This window comes from Alosa sapidissima, chromosome 22 (assembly GCF_018492685.1).
Source record: "Alosa sapidissima isolate fAloSap1 chromosome 22, fAloSap1.pri, whole genome shotgun sequence".
Classification (NCBI taxonomy): Eukaryota; Metazoa; Chordata; class Actinopteri; order Clupeiformes; family Clupeidae; genus Alosa; species Alosa sapidissima.
This window is the reverse complement of record NC_055978.1, coordinates 16,158,625-16,172,427: the sequence shown is the minus strand read 5'-3', so window position 1 is coordinate 16,172,427 and position 13,803 is coordinate 16,158,625. Positions and strand designations below refer to the sequence as shown.

The window sequence follows — 13,803 nt, the reverse complement described above, 5'->3', positions numbered from 1 at the left end:
GCTGAAGTGCCCTTGAGTAAGGCACCTAACCCCTCACTGCTCCCCGAGCGCCGCTGTTGTTGCAGTCAGCTCACTGCGCCGGGATTAGTGTGTGTTCACTGTGTGCTGAGTGTGTTTCACTAATTCACGGATTGGGATAAATGCAAAGACCAAATTTCCCTCACAGGATAAAAAGAGTGAATATACTTACTTATAGCTGTAAAATATTTATAAGGTGACAGTTTTACTATGAACTATCATAGTGAATTTTACAGTAGACCCATCAAATTACCACAAACTAGAGAAAAATAGACTTCTAAACAAAGGATGTAGGCTATATCATTAGGTTAATTTATGCCTATCAAATATTAGCCTACATAATTAAAATGTAGAGACAGTTTTATAGTTTTATAGTTGTAATATAGCCTAGTAATGAAACGACTTTAGCTTCCTTAGTTCTAATGATAAATCACAGTATTCAAACATCCACCACAGGGCTTTAATCAGAAACTAAAACATTTATTCATTCTCTTAAAGCAACTTGCAGTACATGGGGGAATATGTTTTTTTTATTATTATTATTTTAATGGGTCAAAGACATTTAGTGAGGAAAGACTTGACACTGACATTCTTTTTGAAGATAGCTTAAAATGCCACAACCAGCTGGGTGAGGACTTAAAACAAAATGCTTGTTTAGAATTTTGTCACAGTGATGCTTGCATTAGCTAACAGTTTTCCCAGTTTTTCCAACAGTTTGTTCTTTCAGCATACAGTATACGTGCCCTCCACATTTATTGACACTGGTAAAATTGAGTAAAAAGAGGTATAAAAAATCTTCTTTTCTTTTAATTTCTTTATGAGAATGTTTGTCTTTGCAGAATAAATTTGTTTCCCTTTAAAGTTTTGATTATACCTCATTGTTTTCATTGTGATAAAACACCAGAATATTTTTTGAATATCTTTTTTTACTCATCTTTACCAGGGGTGACAATAAATGTGGGGGGCGCTGTATGCGTTCATGACATTACTTCAAAGTAAAATCAGCAAAAATATTCAACTCAGCAAGTAATGTTGGTCTGAGTTGGAAAACTGTGCATAGGTGGAGCCACTGGGAGTAAGTTTGAACACTACAGCTGTGTTGACAGTCTTCTTTCTCATTTGATAGAGCAAAGCCAAGGTCATAACCGTAGCAATAACCTGATAAATGAAAAATAAGTAAATGTCAACGACACAAATTGTTTACATGAACATGTACATTAATAATATAAATTGCAGACATGCTGTACATATTACTCTATGTTCTAAATACTCACCACAAGAATGGATAAACCAAACAACAATGTTAAGAAAATGTTGAATGCCCTTCTCATGAACCCAACCATTAGTGGCAAACAGGTCTAGGGAGAAAAACAATTTAGATTAGATCAATGGCATTTTCCCGTTTTTGTTTAAAATTGCATTCATAATTTACTACAAGGGATACTTAGGCCTTAGTATGCTTATTACAGAGTAACAGACATGGGTTTCTGGACATTTCTATGCATTTAAATGAGGGGATTTACTTATCTGGTAGACTCCACAGTACTATATATTTCTAGATTTCACTAAATGACTAATTTACTCTCGGTGCCATACATGACTAGCCTGGCGGGCCATCCTATATCATTGAAATGTATAGTCTGGAATCGAACCATTCACCTCGCTTAATCCAAGGGGCGGGCAGAGAATTGTCTTTCAAACTACCTAGGCATGCAATAGGTCAGCGCTACGACCATATCCGTATCCGGTCGGCAAAACGGCAAATACATCCTTCTTCGAAAGGAATGACTTAAGTGCATTGTGTTGACACCAACGTTGATTCAAACAACTGCTCTTCGTTCGCCATATCCACCTTCCTTGTTGTTCACTGTCACAGGACTGTCGTTATCCTGTTAAGCCCGCCTTAAGACTCTCTAACAAAATAGAGCGCTGTGATTGGATGACGTCCATGGCGTCAGCCAATAGAAATCCCTATGGTTTGGTACTAGACGTACAGGCTGAGCAAATTAATTTGCCGCCGCTAGGGTGCGTCTAGATTTCTAGGCTAATACATGACATCAATTACTCTCTAATCAGAATCAGATTTATTTGGCCACGTGGATACCCACAAGTAATTTGTCTCCAGCCCATGGTGTCACTTTAGCTTTATAGACAATATATCAACAATATATAACACAAAGTATATAAATAAAATACATTATAGACAATATATACAGTATACAAACAATGCACATGTTATTTAGGATGCATAAGCATGTACAGTTATAATACACTACAAATGTGCCAGACTGAGTAATTTCTAACTGTCAGGGGGGACATAGACTGTACCTGCTCGTACACCAGCTCCTCCACAGTTGTGGTGCCATTTATGAACAAAGCAGTGACCTAAAAGCACACCACAGATTATGAAGACCAGCAGCTGGTATCACAGTGGCTGAAAGACCATGGCAGAAATGTAATGTTTCAGCACAGACATGGAAATCGCTAGCCTGGTTACCAAATACATTCACAAAGTAAATAGAGTCTGGACACTTACAATGGGAATCCTTTTTAATACTAGCATGGTGACGGGCGTAGACATAGCATTAACTTTGAAATCATTGGTCCAGCCTAACCAATCATATTGATCAGAGATTCCTACCGTTACTTCCATACTTTGCCTAAACTTTACAAACTGACAATAAACAGCATCGACAGTCAGGACAAAATGTGAATTATGGTGTTCCAGACTAGTATCCCTCTGAAAGGTGATCGAGGTGGGCGTGGTCAGGCTAGGAGATCGCTGAGAGTTCACTCACACATTTGATGGAGCGGTCTGGCTTCTCTGGACAGAGACAGGATTCCGGGTGATGCCCATGCCAGTCCTGGAACCCGTTTTGAAGGCCACAACACTGGAGCTTTGGTAGAGGGAGAATAGATATGAAACAAACACACTTATGCTTCAAATGCATGAATGCACCTTCACCCTTTATTTGTGTTTTGACTTATAGCTGTAAAGCATTTCTAAGTGTTGCAAAAGTTTGTTGTATTGTATACAATAACATAAGCGTGATGTTTGCCCTCACCATTGTTTGCCATTCCTCTACATCCTGCTGCCTGTCTTCACTGACCTCATGGAGATGGTCCAGCTTATAGGATTCTTCAATGTACTGCTCCACCTGTACAGGCAACAAACCTCCAATTAAAATCCAAATGTTTTTGTGCCTCTAGAGAAGTTATCACACTTTCAAAATCACTGGCAAAAGATTTCTCAGCAACTAGGTAAAGAAATCATTCATGTCTCTCACCTTGTTTGCCTCAATTGCTGTTGCTATGGAGATCAGAAGAAGAAATAGGCTGATGATTGTCATACCAACTGACGACTGTTAGAGGCAAACACAGTTATCGTTACACCAAGCAGTGGGTCACATATTAGTAAATGGAAATGGGCTGTGGGGTATACCCCTAGACTGTATATAGCTACACGAAACAAGATTAGTGGTATGTTGAGCCTAAGGCCAGAATTACGTTCAAATTTGGCAAGCTGAGGCTTGTGGCAATTGCCATGTTGATTGCGAGTCTGTTTGAAGTTTAAAGGTGCAGTCAGTGATTGTATGCAATTTCCTTTTTTGTCACATTCTGCAACCATCTCCTCACAAACCACTGGCTGCTCATTCCGTGAGCTACAGTGTCAAAAACCCCGGTATCTGAAAACTGGAAACAAACAATGTGGGGGCAGCCTGTCCCCCAAACAGAAACGAAACTGTGTGTTTCTCTGGGAATAGAAAAGAGAGGGGTGAGCTACCACTGTGGTGTGTTTTGTTTGGCCATTGGATAAAATATAATATATGTAGTCATGGACAAAAGTGTCTGCTAATAAATTTGAATATAAACAAAAACGACTTCCTGCGCATTGGCTGACTGCACCTTTGAAGAAAACAACAAAAAATTGCAACACAAACGATAAAATTTAAAAGTCGAAGAAAAAAAAATATGCCTGGACCATTTGCCTGTTAGTCAAATGTGAACACACTAATCTAGCTTAGCGTAGTATACCCTCCTCCCCAACCCACCCAGTGAGCAAACATATGTCAACAAGCTTACCACAATCAGTGCCCATTGTTTTTCTTTCCGAACGCCGTACAATCCAAGTGTGGCCCCTGCTGCAATGGCAGCCCCAATGGCGTAGACAGAGATCACCACAACATGAAATTCTTCCACCTACAAACAGGAAACCAGCCATTTTGATATACACATGAATCCTATTGTAGGTGTGTTTACTGTAATTTTATCCCAAGAGTCAGTCTTGTCATTACTTAGCTATCAATTTGTAGGTTCTGGAATTGTCTGGCCATTAGGAACATAGCACATGTGATGGATGGCTGTGTATGAATGACAAGATCAATGTAACTAAACATAACTTTTATTTCCAATCCATATCAGCTTCAAATTAAACAAGTATCCATAAGGTATATAATTAAATATATGGGTCAGTGACAGATAAGGGTTGGTAAGATGAGAAAATTAAAAATATCTTTAAAACTTTAAAACAAAACATGCCTGAGGTTTGCTGAAGTGTATACTTTGTATTTCTGTTGTATTCATATTATTTAATATGACGTGTATGCTATTTTTTTTAACAAAAGATAGAACTAACAGCCTGTTAAATTGTCAAATGGTGTAACCACAAAAATGACAAATATCTAATATTTCACACCTCCTAGAGTTCATGCAATTGCTCTCATGAAATTATTAGTTTATTTTGTAATATCCTATGAGAATATGTTTTATTATATTTATTTCTAAATTTAAATTATATGGGTTTTTCATTGTACTGAGCAAGACCATATGCTGTAAACATCTTGTTTTCTGTCTATTCTTTGACCATTTGAGTAAAAATGGTTTAAACAACCATTATTACAGTAAAGTAGAGTATTAAATCATTATCCATATTATTTTTTTTGTACATTATTAGTATTTTAGACAAAATACTGGTTACACCAATTGACCATAAAACGTTTATAGCAATAGGACAAGAAATTGACACAGAAAATAGGCATCAAGGTAAACTGAATGGGATATTTTGATATGTATTTATGGCATTCATCATATTCCATATCAAATATCATTTCATAACATCAATGAAGAAACTTGTGTTCTATTTGAACCCATTATTTTCAAAGAGAGTGAGATAAAGGGCCCTATTTTCGCGATGCAAAACCTGGCGCAAAGCGTATTATTATTCTGACCAGGGCTCCGAACCGGTTCAAGGAACGAAAACGAAAACCGAAAACGAACAGAATTTTACGGAATTTTACAAGGAGCGGAAACGGAAACGAAAACAAAATGGTCTTCAACTGTTCCGGAACAGAAACGTTATTCTGAAATCCACAAAACCGGTTAATAATGTTTTTTTTTTCGTTCTCTATATATTTTATAAAATTTCACAAAAGCATATCCTAAGTGTTCTACTCGTTTGATTGTAGGCGAACAGCCTAATAATTTGATTTCTGCAGTTTGAAAAAAAAAAACCCGAATAAATGGACATTTGGTCCAAATGTGTATATTTTGTCTTGCCGTTGTAATGTAACCTATCCGTCTGCCACTTCGGATCTTAGGCCAGCTCGTAGCGTAGGCTACTGAAACTGATTTGGAAATTGCTTGTAGCCTATGCGTAATAGCCTATTTTGCCTGTCCACGCCTTGTCGTTTTAAAGTCGGGATTTGAAATGTTTGCGCAATTATAGCCTATTCTATGCAAACGGGATTAACAGGAAATTTGAGATAGGCCTTGTCAGCAACAGACAGGTTCGTTTATAAACAGTGTTGGAATTATAGCGCAAGCCTTTGAAGATCTCCATATGGATAAAATTTAGGCTGCAACCAGGTAAGGAGTTTAGCACGTATCCAGAAATATTTTTGATAAGAAATGATTTAAAGGCATAGGTTAGGCCTACAGTAAATCTGTAGGCTATGGGATGGATAGCCCATCTGAATGTTTTTGGATGCCGCCTGTGATTTATTATTTTTGGGCATAGCTACGGTATAGGCTAAATCAAGGGGAAATAATGAGTACGTCTATTCTAAAGTCCACAAAAATAGACTTGATAGGCCCGCCAAACACTGCCGGAACTTTAAGAACGAACAATATTTTGCGTTCCGAACCGGTTCAGGACCGATATGTTGGTGGCGGAACGCATGCAAGAACGAAAACGTTAAACATAGGCCTACCTGAACCGTTCGGAACGGAACGTTTGAAAAATAATTTCGTTTTCAAGCCCTGATTCTGACGCAAAGTTTTTTCCTATCTTACACTTCACTTTTATTAAATAATGCGCCCAGAGGTGTGGCAATTACCGATATAAGGTGTGGTCTGGCACATGATCTAAAAATCGCTATCTTATTCCGTCTAAAAAGCATTACGCCACTGCCCAAGAAAAGCCTGGTCTATAGCGAAAGGCGCATATGAAACACGTCACTGTCACGAGATGTACAGTAAGCAGCAATTCCTCTGCAGAATAAATGTCCTTAGGTTATTTATTCAGTCATTCGAACATTATAGGGGGAAGTTTTGCTTTTTTCAGGCTATGTTTTGCTGGTAACCCATTGTCAGTCAATATTGAAAGTAATTAACTGTGTATAACTGTTTTGTCGTTGACTATGACACCACAGTGAAGTTAGTTTCACTTTGCCTATATTTTCAATTAATAGACAAGTGCAGATGTGTGTAGCCTATACTCTACTCGGTTTTAGTAAAGAATTTCTTAGTGGAATACCTGTTCCATACGGTCTTGCGTACAAGCAGATTCCTTCAAATACACCGCTGACTATCAAAATACTGATGCGCTGTTTGAAGTTGCCCTGCATGCTGTTAAAGGGAATGACAGATGTCCTCCTCATTGGTTTAAAGGATGTTAAGCCCAAAACACACCCATGACTGATTAAGAAACATAAGAGCCACCTTTTTGCGCAGGGCACCTGACGTTTGATAACAAAACCACCCCGAATGTGGACTGGACAAACCCCTAAATGTATTTACGCTATTTGCTAGTGACCATGCATTTTATATTGCTAAATTAGGGCCCAAAGTGTGTGTGAGAGAGAATAAGAGTGAGTGAAAGAGTGGGTATGATAATTTCTTAATAACCAACCAACAGCAGGATCTGCGTTCACATGCACTCTGTGGAGAGACAAGTATTTCTTGCTTGTAAGTGGCATCCATTGGGGGACAAGAGGCACATTTTATATATAATAAATGTATTTATATTATTTATTTATAATTTGAACATACTGTTTACATACATCATAATAAAATATTAAAAAAGAATTATGGAAGTTTAAATTTAAAATGAAAAGCTTTGACATTTCAAAAATCGCTTAAATTGCAATCTAATTAAACCCTTTTAAAGCTATTGTTCATGCTAAACAGTTAGTCACTATTTAAATTATAAAAATAATATAATTAGCACCTAAAATTACATACTCTTGGCCCTGAATCTGATCAAACTGGTCTCAAACAGAAAAGAGTCAAATGGTGTAACCGGTTACACCATTTGACATTTCTATTTAAAAGCAAAATTTGCAGGCATTATTATGGACAACTATGTACACACTTCACCTTTATGTGAATATTCAAACACAGTTTTTACATTAAATTGAATATTGTATGATTATTTTGATTTATCAACATTTTTAAAAGGTCATACCATTTGACATGTAACCTAACCTTGCCTGGCCATGGCCTAAAAACATTATTATGTTACTTTAAGAGAGTTGCTAACCTTGACTCATAGCAGTTGGGGTCTTGAAGGGTCCTTCTCTATGACATAATTTCCTGTCACATGATTCTCTGACATAATACATACAAAATTGCTCCTTAAATGGTGGTTACACCACTTGACATTTTAAGTGGTTGATGTGACAGACACGATTCCCCATATTAATTCAAACATTCAGAACAATGGGGTTTCATTACTTGTATTAAATATAGAAAAGTTCTTGTGCAAGATCATGCCAGATTATTTTAGAAGGGAGTTTGGAGAGAATTTCACATTTTTTTCAGCAAGTGTAATTATTTGGTTCATGTTTTTGTGGTTACACCGTGTTGACAATTTTACCCAAATTCAGTTAATACTCTTTCAAAATTAAATAAATCCAAAACTTTAAGATTAGGGTTTGATGAAAATGATATTTGAAAATAATTTGTGAAATTATTTTCAAATTTTAACTATTTTAAATGTATGTAACCCATATGTACACAAAAAAATGAGCGTCATGTCATTGACCCATATATATATTAGAAAACCTCTTTTGTAAGTTTCTGCAACATCGGTCATTTGATCTCATTACCTTCTGCTCATTATGGAGAACTCCATGTTGAAACAGTGCAAAGGCTAGGATGAAGGCCCCAAGGATCTGTGCGGTATTAAAACAGTATTCAGGTATGTAAGTGCATGCGAAATTCACCAGCCTCCGATATGGAACAAGGACAAAAGTTCAACGACATTCCCTCTTCATTCGAGGACGGAAGAAGAATTTAAACATGTACTGTGCTACTGGGAGAGCTGCACAGCACAACATGCCAAATTTTCCCAAGGATGTACACAAACATTATTCTCTTGGCACTACAGAAGACAAAAACATGTAATATCCAATGCCAAAATTGCCAAAAAATGCAATCCAATAGCAAAAAAATATGTGTAAAAGGAGATGGAGGGAATAGTCAGGTCCTTTCAGTTCAAATAGCTTGACATGAACTGAACAAGGAACTATTGTCAGCGGCAGTTAAATGTGGCCTCTGTCAACACTATGCAGCTGTGCTTTGCTGAAGTTGTAAACACGTGCATTTAAATGGCATCGAAATATCTTCATTTAAGGCTAAAATAATAATTTGGTCAACTTTGTGAATAACCTGCAACTTTAGGACATCTCTCAGCACATTATATGAAAAATGCATTTATACAAACACCAACCAACATCATCACATATTCACTCCTGACTTACCGTGAGTACAACATCAAGAGTACTGAATGCCCGCTTGAGGCAGGTGTTCGGAGGTGCCATACCCCAGGTTAAGCTCTTAACAATGTAACAGTACTACCGAGCAGAAAATAAAAACAATGTTTAAATGAAAAAAGAAAGCTTTGATCGTAGTCCAACGGTGATGAGAGGCTCAGAACAAAAAGAGGATCTTCAGCTTTCAATGACACTCAGCTCTACTTGCCTCGTTGTCTTGTCTAATAAAGAGCTAACTTCCTGCAAAAACACTGTGCATTTTCTTTGAGTTTCCTTTCAGAAGGACTTCCAGGAACATCTGTTTGTGTGTGTCCCTATGAGTGTGGAAGCGTATGCGTGTGTGCATGTGTTAGGGAGAAAGAAAAGTGAATTTTCACATGTGGGAAGGCATTTACAATGAGTAAGCTACCACAGGGAACAAAGGCAGCTGTCTTGGCGAAAAAGGGCTACAATACAGAGAATTGTCCATTCATCCTGCCTCCGCCCAAACCAGCAGCTGGACACACACTCACAAGGCTCAGAGATTTCACTGAAAAATGATGGAATGTACTCGAATTGAAGGCCAATGAAATGGCACAAAACACTCTCCATCCCAATTAGACTCTAAATAAAATAAACACCACACTATATTTAACTACCAAAATGTGTGTTCATTTTAACATTTCAATTGTATTATCTTATACTGGCTTAACACAGTACCAAAACACACAGTAAACACAACACAAATGATGTACATTGATATAAAGCTCCAAAACACTGGCATTTACAGTCTGATTGGGATGGATTGGGGTGTTTAGTGCCATTTCATGGGCCTTCAATTTGTGTATGATGAAATCCGATGGTCCTTTCAGAGGAACATAATGTTGTCTGGGACCACTCAAGGCACAACTTTGTGGATTCTGAGACTGGTGCTCATACACAACACACTATTTTTCGCCAAACGATCAAGTTGTTAATTGAACATTGCGGCCACAGGCATGTCAATGGAAAAAAAATAGGTGTGGTCAGGCACATGATCCAAAAATTGCTATTTTAATGTGTCTAAAAATGATAACAGTGACCAAGAAAAACCTGGTCTAAAGTGAAAGCACAAGGTGCCTTGCCACAAAATGTAAGCAGTCTAGTCTACACTAACCGTCAATAAGACTCTGACTAAACCTAATAATGCATTCATATGCTAGTAGTCAGGGGCGTTACTGTGTGTTCAATATTGGAGGGGGGGGGGGGGGGGGGACATCAAGGGCGTCACAAAACATTCAGGGCTTACCCTAAAACTCATCTGGATTTATTTGTTTTCGTATACTTTTTTTCGGCTAGGGCGGACACAGTTTTCTGTAAAAATCTCGAGAACCATAGGGCCTAGGATGACCAATTTTTCTTTGTATGTTTGCCTCCAGGGGCCATGTCAACCCATCCCATCTCCACTCATTTGATGAAAATCAAATGAAAAAGCAAAAATGAGGCATTGTCTAAATAAAGGTATCTTTGGCTGACAGGTTCAAAACTGCACAGAATTTGAAATGTAGGATCATTATGACACCCTCTGAATGCATGTCAAGTTTTGTGTAATTCCGTTCATGAAGAACCATACAATAAATTAATATATGTGTACATTTAGTGACTGGATGCAGGGGAGTATTGTTGCGCTCAGATGATCTAGAGTTTAGCTAGGTTCGTTTAAACCAAGAGTTTAAGAGAGAGAGAGGAGTAGTTCGCACTCTGAAAGAAATTACTTAAACAAAGTCTACAGAAAGGAGTTTTTCCATTTAATTTTGGGAGCAAGAGCAGACATTTCAGTCGTCGGGCTATTCTCAATGCTCACAGTAGAGGAAGTATTTGTATTACACGCGAGAAACACGATGTAGACGTGCATTACTGATTTGTTTTTAGCATGGACGGATTATGAACTTTCGGGCCCCACACTAATTGTCGCATATATAGGAGAGGGGGTTTGGGGGTCCTCCCCCATAACATTTTTAATTTGTTTGATGTGATTTCCTGTATTCTGGTGCATTTTGGGGATGGCCAATACTTTAATTCAATCAGATTCATAGCCTACATCCTGATTTGTTGATATTGAGGCAATGATTTCATGGAAAGACTTGGGCTTCAGGGCCCCCTGACCCCTTGGGCCCGTTAGGCCCGTGCAGTAATCCATCCCTGGTACAGACAGCAGGGGTAAAAGATAGGGTTCTGAAGAACTACAAAGTCACCCGCGATAGAAACTGATTTGACCAGGCTACTTTATTGTATAGTAGCATAGGGTTTGTGGTTATAGTACTATTGTTGGTTTACATTTTACTGTTTTCCTATTAATTTAATTTGTTATGTGGGTGAAATAACAAAAATAAAGTAGGGCTTAAAACTGCTCAAATACGTTCAACAACCAGTATTTACTGTGGTTGCCATCCAGTGACATAATATGCAAATTAGATGGGTAAATATACCCCCTTCATAAACTTTTGTTCATACTTAAAGATTTTCACAAGGACCTTATCTCTGACCACTTTCAAGCCATGACCTTTTGAAAATTTGATGTAATAATCCAATGCTGTTTTTTTTTTTTTTTTTTTAACCCTGGCGCCTAAAGTTTGCCAGGTTTAAATAAGTTAATATTTTTATTTGGTGTGAAACACACACATATACCTGTTTTTATGTTTTTTTGTTTGTTTTTATAATTTGTATTAATAATTATTTTATCATTATTTTATTTATAAGCTAAGGTTGCTAGCACAGGTGTCTAAGAAGAGATAAAAAAGACTTACACTTTCTGTTTGCAGTTTTGTAATACAGTATTGGGTCATTCCACGTCAATTCAACCAGGGCCCACGCACTTAGGTCTCAAAAAATTTTTACCCAGGAGACACAATGTGAAATTACTTTTATGTAAGATCAATACTTTCCAAGATACAGCCAATTTTTACGGGGGAGGGGGGTGTCGATTTTGTTCGGCCTCTTTTTTTTGGTCAAAGTTCACAAGCCCATAGCGCAAGAACTAAATCATAGGAGGCTCAAATTTTGCATGCTGATACATAATTAGGAATAGTATGTAGCATCGTCACGTTTGGTCTGGATGATCCTGTATGGTCATAGCTGTCCATCAAAGTTGATCAAAATGTTTTTGGAGTTTTTGGCTGGGCTCTGTTTACGCCTTCAGAAGACATATTTGTACTCAACATGGGCTCTTGATTTATTTTCCTTATTGAGATAAGTAGATACCATCTCACAAAAAGCAATGAACAGAAAATAAATTCTTTCAGGGTCTGAACAGCAGACCTCACAAGTCTGAAAAATCATTTTGGTTCTCATTTTCAGAGCACCCTAACACCTTGTGGGAATATACAAAGATTTGTTTTTATATTTGTTTCTTTATTCTCCATGATCCCCTCTTTTTAAAGACACAAATTTGACTTGTCTTATGCAAATCTTTCTTTTTTATTTTCCACCCTGGACATGGGCAAAATGCACCATTGAGATCAATATGTTTTATATAGAGTTACCACAGTGCCACCTTTGGTTGTATAGAGTAACCTGTGGTAACTCTAACCTGTGGTAACTCGTGATTCACTCAGATCTTTCATCCGTGTCTTTAAATTAACTGTTGAGTCGTGAGTCCCTAGTATCATTAACTCAGATCAGTTGAGTCCTACTACAATTCAATCCAAAATTATAAACAGCGGCACACACAAACCTCTTGCAACGTTAGCTACTACAGTAGTCCTAGCCATCTTAGCTGCCAAAAGCTTTATAACTTACAAATTCGTAGGCAACCATTAACTCCACAAGTCAACTCAAGTGACTGTGAGCAGACAGTCCGAGATGGTTATAGGAACTTCCTGCAGAGCCGGAAACATTGCAAGCTCGTAGACCACCAGCAGGGGCGGACTGGGACCAAAAATCGGCCCTGGCATATTTGGCCCAAGCGGCCCTCAAATCGGTCGGGCACACCTAATTAAATACAAAATCTTTGCATTACCCTTAAATATACATATATTTTCAACTGCACTGAAAGTGATGTAGGCCTCATTGGCTATCACTCTGACTGTTCAGAGGTAGCCATGGAGCACATGATCTCCATATTCAAGTAGGCTATAAAAGCAATTATTAAAGATTGATCTGCTTGAATTCAAAGTATCATTTCAAATTATTCAATAGGCTACATTTAAACTATACAATGCTCAACTGACAGCAGCACCAAACAGTTACTATGTGTAAAGAGATACATTTCCTAGATTGTCGTAGACATTAATCACTGTAGGACAACTGAAACCACACGAAATAAACAGAGCTGTTGCTGGAAATATTTTATTCCTGTAGGCTATACTACCTACCTACATTGCTGGTACATTTTGGAACAGTATAGCTGCATTAACTAATTATCTTTAATGTCTTCCAGTAGCCTATCGTATAGGTCACTGTATTAAGGTTTTGCACCTACGTCATAATGTCATGTGACCGTTTGTTTAAAACTAGAGTGGTAGGCAAGAATGGTAGGCAAGGCACTGCAGAGAGTGCTAGGCAAGCCTACAACAGTCGGGTTGCATAGGCTACACATAGTTACAAATAGCTTCAAAATTGAAATTTTAATATCAAATATTGACCGGGATGCCGACCACTTGTGTCAGTCAACTAGGCTCCACCTCCTGCTCACTGTCCCTCTGCTCTGTATGCTTGCTTACATCCTCGTTCAAACTCAACGAACTTCAACATGTTGCTGACATCTGCTAGCCTACTTGCAATATTGTATTTTTGAAGCTTCTACATTGGTGTTACTTTTGCATTATTGTCACTA

General features: G+C 37.8%; 1 protein-coding gene across 2 annotated transcripts; it reads right to left on the bottom strand.

The window, feature by feature from the left end:
* Nucleotides 1-464: 464 nt before the first annotated feature.
* Nucleotides 465-12,933, bottom strand: LOC121697777 (tetraspanin-8-like). Of its 2 annotated transcripts, XM_042079468.1 has the most exons (10): nucleotides 12,768-12,933; nucleotides 9,000-9,092; nucleotides 8,346-8,411; nucleotides 4,102-4,218; nucleotides 3,306-3,380; nucleotides 3,084-3,176; nucleotides 2,817-2,915; nucleotides 2,347-2,403; nucleotides 1,293-1,376; nucleotides 465-1,176 (listed from the first exon to the last, which is right to left on the bottom strand). In XM_042079468.1, exons 1-10 carry the CDS (start codon nucleotides 12,783-12,785, stop codon nucleotides 1,033-1,035), a joined length of 846 nt encoding a protein of 281 aa, XP_041935402.1. In that variant the 5' UTR covers nucleotides 12,786-12,933; the 3' UTR covers nucleotides 465-1,032. The 2 variants fall into 2 exon arrangements, with proteins under 2 accessions (XP_041935402.1, XP_041935403.1); XM_042079469.1 differs by lacking the exon at nucleotides 9,000-9,092.
* Between the last annotated feature and the right edge of the window lie 870 nt (nucleotides 12,934-13,803).